At 41.7% G+C, this 24,859-nt stretch overlaps 1 protein-coding gene across 13 annotated transcripts in view; it reads left to right on the top strand.

Annotated features, from left to right (window-relative positions):
* Window positions 1–24,859, top strand: part of ZMYND11 (zinc finger MYND-type containing 11) — a 123,653-nt gene that overhangs the window by 65,457 nt on the left and 33,337 nt on the right. For 8 of the 13 annotated variants that reach the window (XM_028114628.2, XM_028114626.2, XM_028114627.2 and 5 more), the window contains exons 3-5: window positions 13,650–13,809; window positions 20,680–20,724; window positions 23,273–23,434. In XM_028114628.2, the coding sequence (XP_027970429.1) occupies window positions 13,650–13,809; window positions 20,680–20,724; window positions 23,273–23,434 (367 nt within the window). The remainder of the gene's footprint in view (window positions 1–13,649; window positions 13,810–20,679; window positions 20,725–23,272; window positions 23,435–24,859) is intronic. The other 5 variants (XM_088025837.1, XM_088025840.1, XM_088025836.1 and 2 more) reach the window with 2 other exon arrangements.

The following is a 24,859-nucleotide window of genomic DNA, read 5'->3' as shown; positions in this document are numbered from 1 at the left end:
AGGGTCAGCTCTCCTGGTAACTAGCTGTCTTCCCCAGGAATTGCCTTGCCTTCTTTCCTCTGCGAATGAAGGCCCCCATGGAGGGCCTTCTTTTTTTTTTTGAAGAGAGTGTATGAGTGGGGTTGTGGGGGATGGGCAGACGGAGAGAGAGAGAGAATCTCAAGCAGACTCCATGCCCAGTGCAGAGCCTGACGCCGGGCTCGATCTCGATCTCGCAACCCCAAGGTCATGACCTGAGCTGAAATCAAGAGTCAGACGCTTCACCGACTGAGCCATCCAGGGGCCCCCGTGGAGCCTCCATCTTAATGAAGATACAGAACATTGTCGTCACCCCCAAAAGTTCCTTGTACTTCTTGGTGGTCATTCCCCTGCCCCCAGCTGCAAGCACTGATGTGCTTTCCATGGCAGTGATTAGCTTTGCTTGTTCTAGAGTTTTATATAAGTGGAATCATACAATATATTCTTTTGCATGATTGACTTTTCTTGGTCAGCATGGGTTGAGATTCATATGCTGTGCATCTTGGCAGTTAATGGACATACCGCGGTTTGGGAATCACTCACCTGCTGGGGGCACTGGGGGCTGTTATGGTAGAAGCTGTGCTGTGCCCTCTTGTGCAGGTGTAACTGATGTGTATTTGGGTCAGTGCCTGAGAGCGGAGCACCAGTCCCAGGGGCTGGCGTGCTGGTGAAGCGGTGAGGAGGGTGGTGGTGGGTGGGTTCTACTTTGTGTGTGTACGCTGTCTTCACATACGTGGATCAGATGCACTTCGTGTGTTTTACCAGAACATCACTCGTTCTGCAGGTAGAAAAAGGTGTAAGTAGCGTGCATCGTGCGCGTCAGATCCCCTGTGGTAGGCGGAGGTGGGGAGGGAGAGAGACAGGAGAGTCAGGACGTAGAGTGGAGCTGGCAGTGAAGCTACACAGGAAGCTTGTCTGAGAAGCCCCAGGGCTTGTTAGGAAGGACGCATTCCGGATCTGGCTTTCCGTTTCCTTGCAGCTAGCTCGAGGGGAAGCCTCAACATTTGAATAGTGCCCGTAAGGGATTCCATTGCTGAGGTTTCTAACGGTACTAACCCCAGAAAGGGGTTTATTCCCAGTGTTTTCGTATGTCTGTCGCAAAGCTCATGCTGGGTGGCAGGGTCTAGTTCTGTGTCACGCCATGAGGCTGAGGCCGAGGCCTCAGACGCAGTTTTAACTAAGAGGTGGTGGCTTGCAGAGTGAGTGGGAGGGGAGCCTGCTGCTGCTTGTGCAGCTTCCCGGCTCTGGAGGGACCCATGGCAGACATGACGCACCCGCGCTGTCCCCCAAGCCCGCCATGAGTTTGCATCTTCCTGTGGACATGGTTTCGCCTGCCAGGGCTGCACCCTGCTCGTTGATGCCGTGAAACGTCCATAAATGTGCACGGATGGAGCCGCGCTAAGATGCGTAATTCACCATGACTGAAATTGAGCCTTCTCAGCGTCCGCTATTTTCCTGTTTGTAAAATGGAACCAGTGTTAGCCAGAAAATGAGTAGGATGTGTGTCACACGGAAAATGTCTCTTTCCTCCAGATGAAACCCGCCTGATATTTTCTAAGTTTCCGTCTAACAGTAAATCAACTCAAGATTTTACTTTACTGATTTTAATTAAAGTCATGGCATAAAAAATGTAATAATTGACAGTGTGCTGTTTGGGGTAATTAAAGTGGAGCAGTTTTTGAAACAAAAAGTCTTTTAATGCCTTTACAATTAATGGGGGGAAATGGAAAGGATTTTTCCTTTTCTTTGTTAATTAATCCTACCAAACCTTCAAAGTGTATCTATCAGTGAGCACTGTGAATTATTTTAACTAGTTCAGAAATGGGGGAAATCAAGATTTAACAGTTACAGTTAAGCAACAAGAATTATGAAAGGATGTAGAAAAACCAGCACATTTCACCGTTCCTTGTTGGGCTTTCCCCGGAGCCTCTGTGGGGTCTGTGATGAGCACCAGGGACCAGCGCACTGTGGCCTCGGGCTGCCCAGCAAAGGTGCTTGCCTACTATGTGTCTCCCACTGTTGTGGAGGCTCTGGGTGACGCTGGCCTCCAGTTACGTGGTACTCGCCGCAGACGCTAGACAAACATGGCTTTGTGCCATCTGCGTCCTGGAGGAATTCCACAGTGCCAACTAGTCAGATATTTTCATTCTTCTTCTCTGTTACTTCCATGGTTTTCATCCTCAGAGTCGTTCAGCATCGAGAGATGAAGTCAATGTTCAACGTTTATCTCCTTCCATGATTCTGATGTCCTCACCCCCTGAGCACATTCAGGTGTTCGTGGGGCACGGCTAACTATCCAGATCGTCCAGAAGACCCTCAGGCGGCTTTGTTCGAATTTATTCCAGATAAAGTTCTCTAGACACCGCGGTAGTGTGGAGCTGTTGATGATGTCTTGTCATCGACAAAGGGCAAGTCAGTGTGTTGGTGATGGTTCCTTCTTCTGCAGATGGGTCAGATCATGCTGTTGGTCTTGAGTGTGTCATCTCCAACAGGGGGGTACTAGTTGCTGAGATTGAATCATTATTAGAAGAATTAAAGGTAGATAATCAGGGGTGCCTGGGTGGCTTAGATGTTAAGTGTCTGCCTTCGGCTCGGGTCATGGTCCCAGGGTCCTGGGATCGAGCCCCGCATCGGGCTCCCTGCTCCGCGGGAAGCCTGCTTCTCCCTCTCCCACTCCCCCTGCTTGTGTTCCTGCTCTCACTGTCTCTCTGTCAAATAAATAAATAAATAAAATCTTAAAAAAAAAAAGGTAGATAATCAGTTTCAGGAAATTATCACTTCTGAGATGTCTTTTGTAGACATGTTAAATCAGCAGTGGCTGTTGACCACTTTGCTGCATATATATTTTTGTCTTGGGACTTGGAGAATTATGTCGGGGGAGATGAGCCACGTTGGGCTTTGCAGCCTGTTGCTTGGATGCACCTGAGTGCTGAGCAGCAGTTGGGGGTTAGTATCCTAGCGGAGACTTTGGGAACAGACTACAGGAAACGGAATGGGTAGAATGGGAGAAAATTAAAACTTACTGAGAAATCCCGAGAAATTGAATATAACATTTACGTACTATGCTATGGTTTATGCTAGGTTTGGCCACTGCCCGTGCATCTCAAACCCAGCTTGCTAGTTTTGCCTCCTGATTGGTTGAAGGTACATCCCTGTGATGGGTCAGCAGTGTGCACGACAGTGGGAGGCCTGGCGTGACCTTAACTTGCGTTAGTAACATACGTATTTGCACACGGAGTAAAGCTGCCTGTTGGTGTGAGGAAAGGAGCAGTGGGCTGGGGCCCTTCGTGGTCATGAAGGTTAACTCCAAGGACTCCGTGTACTTGACTCAGGACAGTGCAGGCCTAAGGCTGGTCAAGCACATGCTGGCCTGGCACGTCAGGGGGCGGCATTGCTCCGTACTTACTCAGCATTGATGGCGCTCTGACTCCTTTCTACTTTCTGAGAAAAAGAGGTGAGAATAAGGAGTTGTTCGTGTTTAGGCCTTACTTGATGAGCTTGTGTTTGTGGACTTTTGCCAACTTGTGATTTTTGCCACAGTGAACATTGAGCAGAGGTCGTGCATTGCTTGCTAGGTCCTGGGTGTGCTGCCTAGACCACAGGCACAGAAGGAGCCCTCCGTCTGTGCTGGACTTGCTTAACCTCCTGTCGTGCTTCCCGTGTTGTTTCGCTAATGGTTTCCTCTCTGAGTTTTCGCTTAGATTTTGCAATCTTAATTTTATGTGTTTAAAGCTCTCTTTTCCCTTGTTTCTTCCATTGTCTTCATTCATACTTAGCCCTGAATAGAGGATAAACACTTTGTTCCAGTTCATTCTTTCACATTATATTTAAATATGTGACTTATTCAGAATTTATGATGCACACCTGGATTATTTTTATCCAGATTGCCATTTAGTTATTCTATTGTCACTTGGTAAATATTGTTACATTTTCCCTTCCTTTGTAATGCTTGCCTTTCATATTGAGATTTTTTTGTACTTGGACCTGTTTCTAGATATTCTGATTTTTTGTACTGTTCTTTGATTTGAATGTTTCTGTCCAGCCTCATTGTTTTTAAATTGCTGTTACTATCAGCAATGATAAGATTTAGTGCCAACCTCGTTATTGTCCCTGCTCCAGTAGAGTATTTCTTAATAATCTCAGTGGGGCGGAGCTAGTCATTACTCATTTTTCTTCCTTCTTAAAATATTTTTTAAGATCACATGTTTCAATTTTGAATGCTTTTTAAGCTCATAAAATCCTATATTGAGACATCCTGAATTTGGCCCCAGGACAGAAAAAAGAACAGTAGAAACATGGGTGAAGCCTGAATAAAGTCTGTAGTTTATAGTGCCAGGGGGCTACATTGTGCAGCGGTAATAATGAGTCTAAGAAACGTTGACGTGTCCACCACACTTACTGTGGGCATTATTTTGCAGTATATGTGCAAATACTGCACCCTTATCTCATATACCTGAAACTATGTCCTATGTGAATTGTGTCTCAATTAAAAAAATAAATTTTAAGGGGAAAATTAAGAACTTTTGATAATTAGACTTTTTTAAGAAGTTAACATTAGGTACAGCTGGGTAAAGGACATATGGGGACTGGACTGTTTTTGCAACTCTTCTGCAAGTCTAGAATTAATTTAAAATAAAAAATTTAAAAGATGATGTTGAAATTCTCTGTTACTCATTTATATATCCAAGAAGCATTTCTTGGATGCCAATTTTATGCAAAGCAGTCTCAAATAATTTGTCAGGGCACCTGGTTGGCTCAGTCAGTTAAGTGTCCGAGGTGACTTCGGCTCAGGTCATAATCCTCAGGGGCCTGGGATTGAGCCCCACTTCCAGCTCTGTGCTCAGCAGAGAGTCTGCTTCTCTCCCCCTCCTCCTGCATTCGTGCTCTCTGTCTCTCTCTCTCTCTTTAAAGATTGATTTATTTATTTAAACCAACTGAGCCACCCAGGCACCCCTAGCCAAAGCTTTTAAATGCATAGTAATCACTTACTTACCCCTTATTCTAAATTGCCTAAACCCAAACTTCTCATTCAGAAAGCACAAACCCTTAGCATAATCCCCTCCAGCTCCATCCATGTCGATGCAAATGGTAGGTATTCATCCTTTCTGGTGGCTGAGTAATAATCCCTTGTGTATATGAACCACATCTTCTTTATCCATTCGTCTGTTGAAGGGCATCTCGGCTCCTTCCACAGTTTGGCTACTGTGGACACTGATGCTGGGAAACTGGGAGGAAATCAGAGAGGGAGACAAACCCTGAGAGACTCTTGACTCGGGAAAACAAACTGAGGATTACAGAAGGGAGGGGGGTGGATGAGGTATCTGGGTGATGGGCATTAAGGAGGGCACGTGATGTGATGAGCACTGGGTGTTGTACGCAACTGGTGAATTGTTGAACGCTACATCTGAAACTGATGATGTACCATATGTTGGCTAATTGAGTTTAAATAAAAAAGAAAGAAAGAGAAAGAAGACACAAACCCTTCTGTGGAGCTGTTCTCTCCCCAGGCTGTGATGGTTCTCTTGTTCTAGGGAGAACTGGTCCTTCACCCATGAGTGCTGCTGGTCATCCTGTCCCTGTGGAAGGGGCCTTCTGAGTCTGCCCCGTGGCCTTCTGTGTGTAATCCCTCCCTCCCTCCCCAAGGATGGCGCAGCTGCCTTCCACTGACCCCACTTCTGTTTCAGCCCACACGCTGCCAGTAAAGAGAAAACAGCTCTTCTGTGTCTCTGCTGCATGTTGTACAGCTGTTTGCATGCCCCCTGGGTGGTACACGTCAGTGGGGTCAAGTCCTTCCAGGAACAACGCGATGTATGCCATTCTTGTTAAAACAGCAGACTGGGACTGGAAAGGAATTTCCTTAGCAGCATCATATTGTAATTGTGTTTATTTATATTTGATAAAACACCCCCTTCAGCAGGTGTCAGGTTTAATGGTGAACTCTTACAAGAATCCTTTGCAAAGTCTGCGACAAGAGTACCCACATTACCACCTGGCAGTGCTGTGCTGCGGGTCCAGGTGAGAGGTTAGCATGGTTCCTTGGTAGCTATAGGAACCACCAGCCAGAAAATAATATATAAAATAAAATCCCCTTTTCAAAAGAAACAGAAAATACGCAATAGCTAGGGGAAAAAAATCACAAAAAGCATGCAAGAATTTTAGGGAGAAAAATTATAAAACTTTGTTAAAGACATAGAAGATATAAATGAACAGATGTACCAAGTTCAGAGGAAAGACTTAGTATTGTAATGATATCAATCAAAATTTCAACCTTTTTCATGGATCTTGGCAAACTGGTTTTAAAATTATTATGGATGAATAAATGAGCAGGAAGAGCCAAGACGAGTTTGAGAAGAAAGGGGGGCCTGACCATGACCGGCACACTGGTGTCGAAGGCTTGACGACATCGCTGCAGGGGTGGTGGATGGAGGCTGCTTTTGAAAAATAGAGGGACAGACGTAGGCCTGGTGAGGGCACGGTGGAAAGAGGTCTGCACCCTGCCCCTGTTCGATGAGCTGCCCTGTTCTCTCTCTCAACCCTCCTGCATCCACCTCTAGAACTTATGCAAGTACAGACATGATCCTAGAATGTTTTTGAGAAACTACCATTTCATACCATGATTTTATTTACCAGCTTTTTTCCTTTCTTTTTTTAAATTGAGGTATAATATGCAAATAACAGATTAGCTTCAGGTGCTCAACATGATTCAGTATCTGTATATACAGCTGACCCTTGAACCACATAGGTTTGAACTACAAGGATCCACTTATAAACGAGTTTTTGTTTTTTTTTTAAGATGGGATAGTACTGTAAATGTATTTTCTCATAAGATTCTTAGTAACACTTTCCTTTTTCTGGCTTATTGTTAGAAGATAATATGTAGTCCATTGAATATGCAGAATATGAGTGAATTGACTTTATGTTATCAGTTAGGCTTCTGGTCAGCAATGGGCTATTAGTAGTTATATTTTGGAAAGTCAGAAGTTATATATGGATTTTTGACTGTGCTGGGGTCGCGCCCTTAACCTCATGTTGTTCAAGGGTCGACTGTACTGTGACCACAATACATCTAGTTCACATTCATCACCTTGCATAGTTAGAAAAAACTTTTTTTTTCTTGTGATGAGGACTTTTAAGATCTACTCCCTTGGCAACTTTTGAATATGCAATACAGTATTGTTAACTATAAGCACATGCATTTTACCACCATGACCTTTATTTTGTGACTGAGAGTTGATACCTTTGACCCATTTCATCCCCCACCCCAACTTCCCACCTCTGGCCACCACCAGTCTGTTCTCTGTGGGCTTGGGGTGTGTGCACGTGCATGCATGCATGTGTGTTGGGTGTGCATGTGTGTGCATGTGGTGCATGTGTGCGCCTGTGCATGGGGGTGTGGTGTGTGTGCGCGCACACGTGCATGTGTACGCCTGTGCATGGGGGGTGTAGTAGGTGTGTGCACATGTGCATGGGTGTGTGGTGTGCATGGGTGGGTGTGCACACGTGCATGTGCGTGTGTGTGTGGTGTGCATGGGGGTGTGGTGGGTGTGTGCATGTGCATGGTGTGGATATGTGCACACGTGCGTGTGTGCGTGCGCACGTGCATGTGCATGGGTGTGTGCATGGGTGTGGTGTGTGCACACGTGCATGGGGGTGTGCGCACACGTGCATGTGCATGGGTGTGTGCACGCGTGCATGTGCATGGGTGTGTGTGGTGTGCACGGGGGTGTGTGTGCACGCGCATGCATGTGCATGGGTGTGTATGTGGTGTGCATGAGGGGTGTGGTTTTGCCTTACATTACCCTGGTGATTAGTGGTGTTCAGCATCTGTTTGTATACCTGCTGGCCATCTTTATGTCGTCTTTGGAAGTGTCGGTTTAGATGTTTCACCATTTTCTTTTAAAACTTTATTTGAGAGAGAGTGAAAGGGAGAGAGATCACAGAGGCAGAGGGAGAAGCAGACTCACCGATGAGCAGGGAACCCGATGCCAGACTCAGTCCCAGGACCCTGGGATCATGATCTGAGCCGAAGGCAGACGCTTCACCGACTGCACCCCCCAGACACCCCTCGCCATTTTTTAAAAGATTTTATTTATTTATTTGACAGACGCAGCAAGAGAGGGAACACAAGCAGGGGGAGTGGGAGAGGGAGAAGCAGGAGCAGGGAGCCCGATGCGGGGCTCGATCCCAGGATCCCGGGATCATGACCTGAGCTGAAGGCAGATGCTTAATGACTGAGCCACCTGCCCCCCCCTCATTTTATAATTGGATTGTTTGTCTCTTTGTTACTCAGTTGTATGTTCTTTATATGTTTCGGATGTTAGCCCTTATACCGATTTTTTTAAACGTAATATATCTTAGAGCTTACATTATCCTAACATCTACAACACTGCTTCATTTTTTAATGATTCTATAATAACTCTTTGTATGGCTGTATTACAATTTAGTCAGTCCCCTAAGATTCATGTTTAGATCCTTTCTAATCTTGTTGGCAACAATGCTAACATGGATTTTCTTGTATACGTGTTATTTCACACACGTCTATCTGTAGGATGAATTTCCAGATGTGCTGGCTCCCAGGTGAACGTCTTTCTGCTCAGTAGATGTTTGTGCTACGGGGTGGTGTTCCTTTAGTGTCCCCAGTGAGGCGCTGCCCACCAAGCCTCGTCTGTCGATGCAGCGTCTTCATGAACACGACAGATACAGAAGGTTCTCTTGTGTTTTTTCTTAGTAGTTAGGCTTTTTTTTTTTTTAAGATTTTATTTATTCATTTGAGACACAGAGAGAGAGAGCAGGAGCAGGGGAGAGGCAGAGGGAGAGGGAGAAGCAGGCTCCCTGCTCCGCAGGGAGCCTGATGTGGGACTTGATCCCAGGACCCTGGGATCATGACCTGAGTCGAAGGCAGACACTTAACCATCTGAGCCACCCAGGAGCCCCAGTAGTTAGGATTTTTAAAACACGTTAGGAGTATGTAGAACTTAAATGAGGCCTTTCGGTTATATGTATTACAGATATATTTCCCAGGTTAGCATTTGTTTTTTGTTTAATTTTATTTTATTATGTTAGTCACCGTATAATACATTATTAGTTTTTGATGTAGTGATCCATGATTCATTGTTTTCGCCGGGTTAGCATTTGTGATTTTAACTTTGGTTATCCTGTTTTTCTGCTTTATAGAAATTGCTGATTTTATGTAAATTGTTCAGTCTTTTCTTAAATCACTCCGGCTTTTGTTTCCTATTAGGAAGGTTTTTCTCACACCATGATTGCTCTCCCATGTTTTTCTTCTAATGATTGTGGTTTTCTTTTTAATCTTTAAATCTGACTGATTCAGAATTTACTGATGGGCAGGCACAGACTAAGGCAGGGCTCCATCTTTATTCTTTTTTCAAGTCGTTGAGACCCTTGTCCTAATGGCATGTGTTGATTGATCTACCTTTCCCCTGCTAATTTGAATTGAATGACACTTTGATCATAATCAAAATACGTATTTCGGTCTCTTTCTGGACTTTGTGTTTGTTCCTTGGCCTGCTGTTCATGCACAAGTTTAATTACTTTGGCTCTCTAATGTTTTAATATCTCATATTGCCCTGAAAGAATTTTCTTTGGAAGTTCTTTTTTAATTCTATATAGAATTTTAGAACTAATTTGCCCACTTTGTGGTGGCACTTAATTAAATTATCTTAGGGGCAATTCGGGTTTTGTTACCTTCCATTCATATATCAGGCATATGTCTCCCTCTCTATCTTCTCTTCTGTCACATTTCAGAATTTTTTTCATCCAGATCTTGTCATTTTTTCTATTTATCACTATGTATCACTATCTTTCTTATTGCTCTTGTAAATAATTGGGGTCTTATTTTAAATCTCCTAACTGTGTTTTTGGTTTGTATATATGAATGCTATTAATTTAGTGTTATTAGTTTGTATCCACACAAATAATTGATTATATTATTTGGTTATTTAAAAGAGTATGTCAGCTGACTTTCTTGGGTTTTCTAGATATGTAATCTGCAAATAATGATCATTTAAAATCTTTAACAACTTTTACACCATTTCTTTATTCCAGCTGTGCTGGTTATTTCTTTTGGCAGAGTGTTAAAGTCATCTTTGAATATTCCTGATCAGGTTAAGGAAGTATTTACTCATTCCATTTTGTTAGAGGCAGGTTGTTGAATTTCACTAAATGACTTTTTAATACATATAGAAATCTTCATGATTTTTCACTTTTGATCTATCAATGGGATGAATCGTATTTATAGATTTCTTCATAATACTAAATCTTCAGAGAAATCCTGGAATTAAACACTTGGTTATGGTGTATTCCTTTGACTTTTGGAGTGTAATATATTAACATGTCTTATATTAATACTTAGTATTTTGTCAATTGAAATATTTAAGTTAAGGTTTTTATAGTGTTCCTCTGGAACACTGGTTTTTCTGTGCTATTTTTGTAGGGGTTTGTTACCATTATTCTAGATTCTTTGCTTCCCTTTTTTATTATGTACCAGAAAAGTTTAAATCACATTGGAGTTATCTGGACGTTAAGAGTTTGATGGAATTGCCTTGTGAATATGTCCCTTCCTGGTGTTTTTCTGAGAAAGCTCTTTGCCAACTTCCTCTGTTAATTTCTTTTGAAATTGTTCATTTCAAGTATTCTGTTTTTTTCTATGGTCAAGTTTTGGCCATTTATATTTTCCTAGAAAATTATAGTGTTTATCTTCTCTTTTTACACAGAAATGAACAAAATAGTTGCTTATAATTATTTTAATTTCTTTGTTACATTTGGCTGTGGCTTTGTAGACATTTCTTAGTTTATATGTTTTTGTGCTTTGTGTCTTCACTGTTGATTCGATTAGCTAGTGATGTCTCTGTTTTTCCCTTAAGGGGCTCTTGGACTAATATTAGTTTTCGGTTTTTATTTTTTAACTGGCTCTGCTTTAGCTTTTTAGTTACTGTGCTTAGATTTTTTTTTTTTTTTTTTGCAGTTTTTAGATAACCTTTTTGATTCACTGGTTTATGAGAGTTTTCCAGTTCTGTTATTAATACATGGTTTACTTTCACTGCAGGGAGCACGTGTCTGCCTTTTTGGAATCTAAAATAAAGTTGTTTGGGGGGCCCCTGGGCTCAGTCGGTGAAGCATCGAACTCTTGGTTTCAGCTCGGGTCATGATCTCAGGTTGTGGGATCGAGCCCCTCATCAGGTTCTGTGCTCAGCACAGAGCGGGTTTCTCCCTCTCCCTCTACGCCCCCACCCCCACGCACACACGCGCGCACACACTCACTCTCTCTCAGATAAACAAATAAATAAAATCCTAAATAAAATAAGGTTGTTTTTGTGTTTAGTTTTATGCTCAACTTTAATGAATTTTCCTTAGACCTGCTGAAGGTATGTTTTGGGTTTCAGAATAAATTGAACTAAATCTGCCTTGTTAATTAGGTCTTCTGTGTGAATATCTCGTTTGTCTGCTGGATGTTTTTGTGGATAGAGGTGAAGTCTCATAATTCTGTATTCCTGTCAATATTTCCTTTATTTCTTACAGTCTTTGCTTTATAACAACCTATGCCCTGTTTTTTTTTTCTTTCTTTTTTTTTTTAAAGATTTTATTTATTTGACAGAGAGACATAGCAAGAGAGGGAACACAAGCAGGGGGAGAGGGGGAGGGAGAAGCAGGCTTCCCGCGGAGCAGGGAGCCCGATGCGGGGCTTGATCCCAGGACCGTGGGACCATGACCTGAGCCAAAGGCAGACGCTTAACGACGGAGCCCCCCAGGCGCCCCTGTTTTTCTTTTTTTAAAAACAATTCTCATCCTAGATTCCAAATCCTGTTGGTTGCCGTGCTGGTCTCTGCTTCATTTGGAATGCATTTCTGATGTGCCTGCGCCCGTTCTTGCCTCGTTTTTCTGAGTCACTTTAGAAGTGTGTCATGTAGACTGTGTGTTTTTGGTGTTGTGATTCAGTCTGTCTTTTTTGTACTGTGGAGTTTAGCCAATGTGTACTTATTAAACAGACAAACTTGGTTTTGGTCCTGTCATCATATGTAATATGCTTTCCGTTTCTGTTGTTTCTTTTGGTGTTTTTATGTTTCACTGCATATTTTTTTTTATGAGTTCAGATAATTTAGAATGTTTGAATTTTTGTTCTGAGGGTTACCTTTATAAATTTAGATGGAATACTTCATTCTCGAGGTCTTCTCTGTTGGTTCCCTCCCATAAATGGTGAGGACGTTAGGACACGTTCACCTTGGCCCATGTCCCCGCCCCCCCCCCCCCCCCCCCGCCCTACGCTGGACTTGGTGATTTCTGCCAGCCCTGACTTTCTACATCAGAGTCAAGCTGCACCAGCGACCCGCCTTCTCCCCTTGGGCTGTCCATCAGCATCTGGGTCTCTCCCGGGGCCCCGGTGGTTGTGCTTGCAGGTCAGTTGGTCAAGGCTGAGGTATGCTCACCGTCACCCCCTCCTGTCCTCCTGAACCCTCGAGCTACCTGCATTGACAGGTGGAACAGCATCTTTGAAAAGTTCGTGATCTTGTGAACAGAAAACCGTTGTCTGCTACACACTGCACGTTCATCAGTCCTCAGTTGGGGTTCACTACTTTTCTTCGTTGAAATGTGTCCTTTGAATTTGGAAGGTGGTTCCATGACAAGTACTTGCATTTGTGAAGTGATTTGTTGCGAAGGCTTTGATACTGAAAGGACAGATGAATCTTGTAGGCGTTGCCCCTACGTCTTGTACACCCAGTGCCTCTCTGGGGAGGCTGCGGCTGGCCTGGCTCAGCTTGTCCCGTGCCTTGTGCCTGGATGTCCAGGAGCCTCCTGGTGGAAGGTGTTGCGGTTTGAATGGAGGGAATGGGAAAATAGCACAAATTCAAATATATCTGTAACATTGTACTTAAGCTATGAAGCAAATGTGTCCTCATGTTAACATGAGTTCACAGAACCAGTGAATACAAGGGACCCTCCAGTAGTATTCTTTCTCTGTGGTCCAGGGTGTGTTTGAAAATAGTACATTTTCTTAAAATTGAGTAAAATGCCAAAATTGCCATTTACTCAATGCCAATTGAGTAAAATGCAAAATTGACTCTTAAAATTGAGTCAAAAATGAGTAAAATGACTAATCAGGGATTCTGTTTAGTGACCCAATCCAAAGTGTATTTCATTGAAAATCACATTTTGTCCAATGGACCCCAGCATGCGTTCTTGTTTCTTTATAGGCCAGCAGCCAGTCATGTAATTCTTAAACGTTCTTTAGTGTCATTTCCTAAGTTTTGAGTCCGGGTATTTTATATTCGGAAGTCTTGGGACTGGAAATGGTAACATTCTGAATTCTGAATTTGCAGACTGAGAGTGGGAGTCGCTGCAGAGGCCAGAGCTGCGTGGGATGTTAGACTAAAGTCTGTTAAGTGATTTCAAGTTTGCTCCTTAAGGACTGTTTTGAACAAATACTCCTCTAAATATACAAATAGAATTAAGCTTTAAAATAGCGTGATAATTAAAAGACAAATATCCAGGACTTTGTTTCTTTGGTAGGGCCCCTGTAAGTACGAGTAGTAACAAAGGAGAAATAAATCACCCCTGTGGATTTATTTATTGCTGAGTCCTAAGGGGTTTTTAATTTGTTTTTCCTCTGTACTCAGGTACATGTCTCGAGTCCACGGTATGCATCCAAAAGAGACCACGCGTCAGCTGAGCCTGGCTGTGAAAGATGGTCTCATTGTCGAAACCCTAACAGTGGGCTGCAAAGGCTCAAAAGCTGGTATTGAGCAGGAAGGATACTGGTTGCCAGGAGATGAGATTGTAAGTATATTTTATTTGATAAATTTGGAGATGCTGACGTGAAGTCTTTGAACATTATTTAACTACAACCCATAGTGATTCATTTTTAGAAGTTTACTAGTATTTCACTTCAGTATTTCTTATTAACACGGAGGGCCTACGTTGGCAGGATGGATAATTTCCTCTCTCTTTAGGAGGAAACTCACTTCTACAAAGAGCCTCCTTTCTCTGTCTAGGTTCCCTTGAATCTGAAAACTAAAACAAAGTCCCCTTTACTGTACACATAACTAATGGTCTTCCTGTTTTCTTCAGTAAATGTTAGTGCAGACTGTTTCATGCAGGATAATGTCGATGCCATCTGACAGAGTGAACGGGAGACTCTCTTCCCGGGCTGATGTCGTCTGTGCCCAGGGCCACCTGTCAGTAGGGCTTCTGAAGGAACTACGGTTCCTTGGACGGTGTCCTCACTGTCCGTGACTTATAACCGATTTGGTGGCGCTCCAGCAGAAATCAGGAAAGACAAAGCCCATTTTCTTTATATTTTGCCTAGTTCTTAACTTTGACTCACCTTCTAAGTGAGGACATTTTAATTTTTTACTTGGAACCTTGGGCATTTGTTTCTTATGTGTAAACATTGGTTTCGTGTGTAATATTTTTATATTCCCACCTTTATTGGCCTTTGATATTTCTAATACCTTGATTAGAAAAGTCTTAATATTTGCTAAGGAACATCATTTAAAGATGATAGGTTTCAAATATAATAGATACTTTTTTTTTTTTTTTAGTTTCTAAAGGGAATTGATTTAGTATGTAAGTGTTTTGAGAGTGTTTATCATGAATTCTCCAACATCATAAAAATGACACAAAATTTTAAAATTGTTTCTTTGTGGGAACTTTTCCCAAGAATTATGAATTGTATTTCCCTTTCTGGCTCTACGGCGGATGTGACCACATACAGGCTTGCTGTCCGGTCCCAGAGCAGCAAACTGACCGCATGTTTTCTGGGGGCAGCTGGTCTAAATGTTAGAGAAGTTGTTCAGTTGTAACACTGTGTTTCTAAGTTTAATCTGTGCCTTCAAAGTTTTAGGAAAGAAAATTCACACTTTCCACAAATAGAAAACTTGGAAGAAAGAATGTTTAATTTCACTCGTATCATTTGATCTGTGCATTGAACTTTTCTCTTGAAAACTTAAGCGAGAATGTTTCTATCATAATAATTTCTCTGTTCACTTCCTCTCAGAAAAGTAGAGCTTTGTTGCCAGTAAAGAAACTTTGGGTGCCAAGTCCCAATAATTTTAATGTGAGGTGATCTAAACCTGTCTCCACCAGACGTTTGATAATTGATAGCTTATTTTATACTGAAAATAATTCAGGTAATAGAAAATGTCTAATCCCAAACACTTGGAAATTTACAGACTTAGTATGGAAATTTCTGAGGTCTACATATAATCAACCAGTAGTAAGTGCAGCTTAATCCACAGGATTTTGGTTTGTACACCACGTGTACATTTTTCATGCAAGAGATTTTGCTTCTTACTTTTTAGGGTTGTGCCTCCCCATAAGCTTTTCTTCCTCTTCAGGTGGGAGTTTGACTCCCATGAGCAGCTAATGAGCTGTCCCACATTCACCACTACGTTAGACTCTGTGTTCTGCGTTGTCCATGGACGTGTCCTTCCTGCACGTATTTATAGCATCATCCCTTTTTTCTTTTTTCAAGATGAAATTTTAGATGTAAATCAAACAACCAGTGTACAGGTTCTGTTAATCTGGTTGGTTCTTACAAACATTTCTTACACTAAGTATGCATGTTATAAGTGCAACTGGGTGTACGAAAATTGTGCCTAGTTTATAAAATAAGCAAGTACAAAAAGTGCAGAAGCAGTGTAGTGTAGCAGAAAGAGGTTAGGTCTTACATGTTAGCAGAGAGGGTTCCTCATCCCACCCCATGTGTTTATTTTGTTGTGTGACCTTGAGGAAATTTCTTAATCTCTGATCCTCATTCCTCACCTGTAATATGAGCATATTAATATGTATTCCGCTTGATTGTTTTAAGGATTAAGTGAGATTATCTATATAAAGCATATAACCATGTACTCAAAGTGAGTTTTGGCCAGCAAATAAATATGCTTAAGAAATGTCTGTATATAGTGTAGCAAAAACACGTTTCTTACTAACCACACAAGCAAAAATTGTCATCAGGGTCTTTTTACTTTTAAGCCTGTATCTTCAAACACAAGGAGATGTGTAAAGAGGTTTCCCCGAGACACTGGATTTGTTTGAGGGGCAACTATGGAGTGATGAGATTGTGTGTGTCTCGCAAACCCATGACCAGATTAACCCATGCTCCCAGTGCTGTCATGCTGTCGTGGTCACGCACTGCGTCCCCTAGAAGGACACAGCTGACTTGTGGCCCGTGCATGCGGGCCACTGTGTAGGGGCCGTTCTGACCCTCACGACCCAGGAAGTGTACTCAGCCCCTGCAGCCAGCAGCGCTCGCAGTCCCGCAACCACGTGTCTCCCCTAGTGAAGCCAGCGTCAGGGGAGGGCCCCTGTTCTAACTCGCACAGAGGTGTTCTGTGGGCCAGCCCCACGTGCTGGCAGTTGAGGCTGAGGCCCTCCTTCATACTTTACATACCTTGTACATATAATTCTCTGAACACTGAGTTCTTAAATTGAAAGATGTAAGTTATTCATCTTGTTGTCTGTTGACTTTCTGACTCACTGTCAAGAAGTCGAGCAGACATACACGGTCTTGGGAAGGAAAGGCATAAGAATTTTGTGCTTATTCCTTTTTAAATCTTTAATTTGAAGTTAAAATATTCTTTTTTAAAAAAGATTTTATTTATTTATTTGAGAGAGAGTGAGCGAGAGAGAGCACAAGCAGAGGGAGAGGCAAGCTCCCCGCGGAGCAGGGAGCCCGATGCAGGGCTCGATCCCAGGACCCTGGGATCATGACCTGAGCCGAATGCAGACACTTAACTGACTGAGCCACCCAGGAGCCCTGAAGTTAAAATATTCTTTACTCAGGAAGTTCTGTCGTTTGAAAAATGGGTAGTAAAGCTCTTCTTTTCCTTCTATAATCTCTAAAAATAGTAGCTGTAGCTCAGAGGTGGGGAAGAGCTGATTTTCTTTGGTAAGTCCCCACGGTATGTTCCTGAGATACTCTGTGTTAGCATGGAGGTTGGACTTGTCTTTACTGCCATTGTGGTGGGAAGGAGAAGGTGGTCCTCACGCCGCTCCACTGTCACTGAGCCAGAGAGCCTGTTGGGGTCACATTTGTATTCCACCTTGGCTGCCTTTTCTCCCGATGCTGATTTTTAAAAACTGATAAAATTAAAAGATATGCATATCTTAAACACTGTTTTTATTAAACCTAGCAATCATGTACTAAATGCCTAACGCTAACAATATGTAGGATATAATTATAAATAATCTGTGAAGAGGAAGCCTGTATAAGTCAAAGACTGGCCTCCGTTGTACTGAGGCTCCTTCTGCCAGACTGGAATGATGCTGGACATTGAGGTTCTGATCCCAACCACTGCTAGGCCCTGTCCAAGTGGTGATTCACTGGGAGAAACTGTGACAAAGTTAGGCGGTAGATAAGCATCTTCCTGGTGATATTTTAAGGATGTCCATTTGAGAAAGCAGAAGGAAAAACATAATTATTAAAAATGAGGCCACTCTCAATTTTAAATGGTTTGCTTAAATATTAGTCAACAAAGCAGCAAAAGTATCTGTGTACCAACCAATTTTAAAATGACAATCTTGCTGAACCTGGGAGACACGCTTGTAAATTTTCTACAGTTCTCTTTCAGATTTGTATGTCATGAATACTCACTCATAGGATCCAAGTAATTCTTTTAGAAGTAGTTCTCAGAGCTTTCAAAATTATCTGAGTCAAGACCAAGAGACCCAGGGCACAGTGAAACCTTGTGCTGTCTGACCATTCAACGCTTGGTTAGATCAAGGCTTTTTTCTTTTGATTTTTAAAGCAATCCTGCATGTTCTCCTAGACGGCTTCATCATCTGCTTGTGCTAGAGAAATATGCGTGGAAGGGCTACTTCAGTCCATGTGTGATTCTCACATCTTGAGAAACCTATTTCTTGGGCAGAATGTTACCATTTGCTGGGCTGAATTTGGCATTTAGTAGCTCCCTTTGTAGTAAAGACGTTAATTTCTCATGCCTTTAACTTCTAACTCAGAAGGTGCTCACTAGAGATAGGAAGGTCTTATAAAAGAATTCAGTGCAATCTAGTAGGGCAGGTAGCCTTGAGCTAGGGATCATGTGTGGATAAAACATCAAATATGTGTTTCGATGCTGAGACAGTTGTAATACCATCTATTTTAATGATTTCCTGCTTTCTTCACGGTTTCTGGTGCAGAGTTGTGACTCAGCCTTATTATTTGACCAGGTACGTTTGATCTGACACTAAGTGATTTGGTTACCAGTGTCAGGGTTGACTTAAAAGTGCACATCAGTGACATGTGCTGTGAAAGTACAATTTTTACTCACCTCCCAGATCTGGGCTCAGGTCTCATTTCTTCTTTCCCGATTACTGCTATTTCAGAATCAGTATGTTTGTAGAGCAGCTGCTCCGGGACCCCTTGCACTGTCACTTAGAGCCCTCAGTCAGCTTCCTGCTGGCGACTCAGACACACCTGCACACAGGAGCTCAGGTCCTAGCTGCCGTGCCCTGCGTCAGTCCGAGCACATTCTTCTCACAGAATCCGGCTGGTCCTGCCGAGAAGCAGGACCGACCTCATGCTGCTTTCCAAGTAGGCCTAGGTGAAAAGATAGAATTCTTTATATTTTGCTTTTTCCCATGTATTTAAGGTTTAACACTTTAAAGAAGCATAATTAACGAAAATACACATTTTGTGGTTTCTTTGAAGGGATCACATGTTCTCCTGGGAATACATGGATTTGGTCTTAATTTGCAGAGGGGCAAGATTAGACCCTTACCCGTCACTCTGTTTCTCCACAGTCAAAATGGCCAGTCTAAAAGCATCTGTGGTTTACATACCTCTAGAAATTTGTTATGTTCACATCTTTTAGATGAGAGAGGATTGCATCTGTGTCTTTTCCTTCAGAAGTCGCACCATCATACAACCACAGCAAGAAGTGTTCTCTTGATTTGCTCCGGAAAAAATGCGAAGAGAAGCTGTTGAATTCAAGCAGCTTGACTGTCTCGGCCCACTTTGTAAATACAAGTATTGAACTGAGAAATGTTTAAATTTAGATCTTTGCATTTTTGTGGTTTAGTTGTCATAAATTAACCAATCATATGTTGTAAGTACCCTAAGTGCAAAATTTCAAGCTCCTTGGATACCATTGATTTTTTTAAGTGAAATATATTTTATTACATTTATGCTAATTATATGCAGAACTACACATTTCTTCCAAAGATCCATTACCTGTCTCAGATGCAAATATATACAAAGTCACTTATTTACAAAGTGAAGTATTAAGTGTCTGTGATTATTAATTAACTAGAAACCAATTATACTATGGTTCTGTGTGTATTCAAACTGTAATGTACTTAGAAATTATTCTTGATTTGGTAAAGAATTTCCATTCTCTTCAGTAGAGCATTTTGGATCATGCTATCCTGTTACATTCCGTTCAGCTTTGTTTGGTGTGTGTGTGTGTGTGTGTGTGTGTGTGTGCGCGCGCGCGTGCGTGCATGTGTGTTTCCTTTTTTTCCCTCCTTCTGTCTAAATTCTAGTTCATTAAGCAGTGTTATAATAGTTTTATTTTTTTAAATAATATTTAAAATAACGAGATATTTAATCATCAAATTCTTAGCTCTCAATGATTAACTGATTTTGCTTTGTATCTATGTTAAATACCACATCAAACACATATTTGATAAAATAAGATTTATCTGCTCGTTACATGTAAGGAAGGAATGACTTTAAGGTTAGAATCTGTTTTGAATGTGATGAGGGTGGATTACAGGTTGGGAAGCCTACTTACAGACACAGCTCTCCCAGTGAGCCCTCAGTCAGCAATGTGTCTTGCTCTGTCTAGCTTATAGAAATGCTGTGTCAGCTGTCGTCAGGAACTTAAAGTCCTGAAAAAGAAACTCGGGTGTGTATTATCACAAACACCACGTCGTTATGTGACTTGTCCTCAAGTCGTTTGTCAGCAGATCCTCTCAGTAACCAGCTAGCACTTACTGAGCGTAACTCGTTTCATCCTTACAAAAACCCTCTGAATGAGGCACTACTGTTCTGTTCATTTTACAGATAGAAAATGATACATAGAGAAGCTAAGTATTCTGCCCCAGATCGCAGAGCCCGCCAAGGCTGGAGCCAGGATTTGAGCCAGTGTGGCTCTAGAGTCTTGAGCAAATGCTGTACATGGTGACGGATGTAGGTCAGCAGGCTGCTTGTAGATGGTGGACTCTTTTCTCCTAGGCTCTGAAGACAGCCTGTGTGAACCTCACACCATGGTCAAGTACTGAGTTTACCTTGTTCACATTCATCACTCCCAAGTTTTAAAAAAAATCCAGCCTTGAGCCACTTTCACATCAAAAGGACATACATTCATGGTCTTGTGCAAATTTATAATGGCACCGAATTTGTCAGTGAAATGTTTCCCTAACATCACTTCTCTCTGAATTTTCTCTTTGTCCATTTGTAGCTTTTGTGTTAGTGTCGAAGTTACCTCTTAAACTAGTAATGAGTCTTGAGTTTGCATGCTACTGTCTTTTCATTGATGATTAGCACATTCATAGATTATCAGTTGGTATCATCTACAAAATAATGTAAGTTGTATAGCAAATAATAGTTGACTGTGTACCAAATCCCTTTAGCTCTGTGTATTGCCTGATGATGAGCAACGTTGTAGTAGAGAGACCAAGATTATTTTGTTTTTATTTTGAAAGGCCTACAGTATGCAGCCTTTCTCCAGGACAGCAACCCCAAACAAGGTGAACTGATTTTGCACTATGTTATTTTACTTTTTAATTCTGCCTTTTTTGTATTACATTTCCATCTTTTTTTTTTTTAGGCTATCTTAGTTTATTCTTGCTAGAATTATTCATTAAGATCATACTGTCTTTACATTGCTTCTAGTCTTGGATTTTATGCTAGTAGGTTTGCATTTTTAAAACTTTCTGGAAGTATGGGAGTGTCATATCACATAATATGCTGTCGATCAGGCTCTGTCTAGAGTAGTTTGCTGACATCTGGTGAAATCCAGTGAAAATGCACACTTACCTTTTGGCACACATTGAGTATTTCAGAAGTACTATATCAACGGATTGTGTTTACTAAAAGACAAACTGTAGGCAACTCTGCCTGTAACAAACATGCTTATATCATTTATACCCATAACATTTCCTGGATTCAAAATCTAATAACTTTTGAACTTGACTTTTGCATGTTACATGTTCTGAGTAGCTACTGCTATCCCTAAAAGAATGAACAGCACATACATGCTGTTACATTAACAGGTATCCACATGTTTCTCTACTTTTACTTGATTTGAGTTATACATTCATTCCTCCAGTTGTGAAAAACTAGGTCGAGGATTACGCACTCCGGTGAAGAGAGATCCACTTTCCTCTCTGTGTCATGGTGGGATGGGTCAGAAGGCAGGAAGCACTAGGGAGACCTGAGCTGGTGCCTTGTCTTGGTGATCCAGTTCCCATTTTGAGAATTACAGGAAGTTGAATTAATATAAAAAAATTCGAATGATGAAGGATGGCGGTTTCTTTTGTTCATAAAAAGTCAGATAAAAGCCATCGAAATCCTTTAAGATGTTTCTGAACAGCTATGAAGAAGATATTCTGAAAGACTTTGTTTCAAACTGGGAAAGAGTTCTTCTGTTAATTGAAAATAGACCAAAGTGTGTTGTCCTTACTGAAACCTAATTTATCGACAATTTGTGAGACAAAACTTGTAATAGCTTAAGTGCAGCTTCCCACCTGACCATGTGAGACGGGCACCCCCAACGACCGTTGTCACAGCCAGGGCCCACATGCACGTGTTGTGTCCAGCTCGGTGGGCTACGTTTCTTCTACCATGCGCAAATTAGTGTCAAATGTCAGAGCAGTATCTTACGATTTTTTTAAGTAGTCTGACTGAAATCCCTCTACCAAAATAAGTTTGCAGCAAATAACCAGAAATGGTCATGCTTTTTATTACTTTGGTTGATGAAGGCCACTTTTTAAATAAAAAGCAAACCAAAAATTTACTTTTTTGCAGAATTTGGTAATGTACTCTAGCCATGACTCTGAATATAGGTAGGAAGACATGAACTTGGGAAACTTCTCTTTTGAAGGAGTGGGTGGTAGGCCCCTCGTGAGGTCAAGCAGTGATTGTGATAAGTATGGACCTTCGGTGCCCGAGGAGCCACTGCTTCCTACACAAGTCCCACGCTGAAGCCCGCGGGTTGGGGGAGTTACTCACCTGAGAGAAAACAAGAAAGCTGCCCAACCCCAGAAGCAGACTATAGGCAGTGATTTATGAAAAGGAAAATGATGGCAGAGCTTAAGCCTGGAATTTCAGGGTCCGCATTGAAAGTGGCCTGGATTGCACTACGTGTGGGCTCAACCCTTGTTCATTTATTAACCACATCAACAGAGGCAGGTTGAGAGTTAATCCATCACTCTTAACACAGGTATTTTTTGATAAAAGCTAAGAGTGATATTTATGAAGAATGAACTAATGAATCAGTTCTAAATTAGGAAAACTGGTAACATCTTCCTGTTTCTAGTTAAATGGCGTTGGCTGTTCACACACAGTGTGTAACAGAAAATGTGCAAGAGTGCCCGCCCTTGCGCTCGTTCGTTCCCGGGGATAGTCCCAATAAGAAAAGAAGCCTACTTCCTTTTTTGTTTCTTTATGGTAATGTCCTTTGGAGAATGTGATTAAACCTTTAGTTTCACATTTTCAATTTATTTTTCCAAATTCAACAGACCCTGAAAATTTGACAACTGTCAGAACATGGACATTCTGATTAATGTTATTTTCAATAAAGCATCCAATACCATGGATGAGAAGATAAGAATAGTGAGCATCACCATTTACTACTATTCTCTCTGTTCCCACAGTGTGCTAAGTACTTACTGTATTTTGTTAAGATGCAGAACAAAACAGAGGTTGGTTTATTTGAAATACTAAGCTGTAGGCACTGGTTTGGGGTAATTCAGTTTATGGAAGAAATTATTCCATAGATTATATAAAAAATGAAAGATAATGTTAGAACTGGGATTGGCTCTGGACTTACTTCATTTGGGCTGGTTTTACTATCAGATCACCTTAAAATATTCTGAGTATTCATACTGTTTAGGGAAGAAACTCAAAATTTAAAGAAGCAAATTTCTAGGTATTTTTTCCCTCTTGTTTTAACACAGTAAATGTCTAAAATTGTTTTTAATGCCTAACTTCTGATAGACTTTAGTTTCAATTTTGTTCTTAGTTATTGCAGATATTGACAAAATGTCATACAAAATTATTTTGTATTTTTTGTAGGACTGGGAAACAGAAAATCATGACTGGTATTGTTTTGAATGCCATTTGCCTGGAGAGGTGTTGATATGTGACCTGTGTTTTCGTGTGTATCATTCCAAGTGTTTGTCTGATGAGTACAGGCTTAGAGACAGCAGTAGTCACTGGCAGTGCCCAGTATGCAGGGTGAGTACCTATGAGCTTTCATGTGCTGGTCAGAGGGTTGGAATTCACTGATAATAGCTGTGCAAGATACCCCAGGTGGGCGTGCCAGGTGAATGGATGACGGACTGGAGGGTGGGGGTTATCTGCCGAAATGATGGTGAATGATCACAGCACTGGTCAGTGCATACCCCCAGAACACCTGACATATTCAGGGTATGGACTGTAGAAAGTTCCAGTCACATAAAAATACACTTTCTTCCCTTATGTTACACTTGCCTCTGGATTGTGTGACTCCTGTCATGGCTAGCCTTTGGAAATCAAGGAATAGTCTCACACCAGGTTCGGTTCAATCTGTCCTCTCCACTCAGGAAACACAGCCAGCAAAAGGCACATTGTTGGAAACATTTTGTATCTACTTCCCATTTTATATCCATGTAATGTCGCCTTTATTTTTTGTCATATCATGGGTTAGTTTATTCCTTGCTTGTATTTTATTTGGAGGGTGGAGGGATGGGACCGTTGTATATGAAGCATTCTAATTACTTAAAGCAAAATGAAATAGTCTTGTAGGAAAAATAGGGACTTTCCACAATTATTTTCATTCCTGTTATTTCCCTAGTGAAAAGTATACCTGGCTGTGCTTGTTGGATGTAGAACGTGGTGTGTGTGCGTATAAGTGATGTGTGACACCTGTATAGTACGTCGCCGCATATGGCGTTGACAGTGATTAGTAAGGGGTTATTTTGTTGCAACCTCTATTGTTTTGTATTTGTAATTGCTATGATCCGTATTGGGAACCATGCCAGTTGCCCAGATTACTCAGGGGCTCAGTTTCTGAATATACTTTGTATTACTTGAGTTAAATATTCATTTATAATGTAAAAAAGTTGTATCTTAATAATTTTTCCCTTCTTCAGTATTGGTCCTAAATTTCCTGCCAGCATGATGAGCTTCTAGTATTATCTTAGTAACTTTGACTTTGTATTTTCTTAGTATACTTCATCTCACCAGCACCACTGTACATGCATAGTGTATTACCCCGGTATACCTCATCTCACCAGCATTAGTGTTCAGGCTCAGTGTATTACCTCGGTGTACTTCATCTCACCAGCACTTCTGTACATGCTCAGTGTGTTACCTCGGTATACTTTACCTCACCAGCACCACTGTACACACTCAGTGTGTTACCTCGATATACTTCACCTCACCAGCACCACTGTACACGCTCAGTGTGTTACCTTGATATACTTGACCTCATCAGCACCACTGTACACGCTCAGTGTGTTACCTCAATATACTTCACCTCACCAGCACCACTGTACATGCTCAGTGTGTTACCTCAGTATACTTCACCTCACCAGCATTCCTGTACACGCTCAGTGTGTTACCTCAGTATGCTTTACCTCACCAGCATTCCTGTACACGCTCAGTGTGTTACCTCAGTAT

This window comes from Eumetopias jubatus, unplaced genomic scaffold, assembly GCF_037043125.1.
Source record: "Eumetopias jubatus isolate StellerSeaLion01/CBP00866 unplaced genomic scaffold, mEumJub1_p1.0 scaffold_8, whole genome shotgun sequence".
In the NCBI taxonomy this organism is placed as follows: Eukaryota; Metazoa; Chordata; class Mammalia; order Carnivora; family Otariidae; genus Eumetopias; species Eumetopias jubatus.
This window is presented reverse-complemented; position numbering and strand designations above follow the sequence as displayed.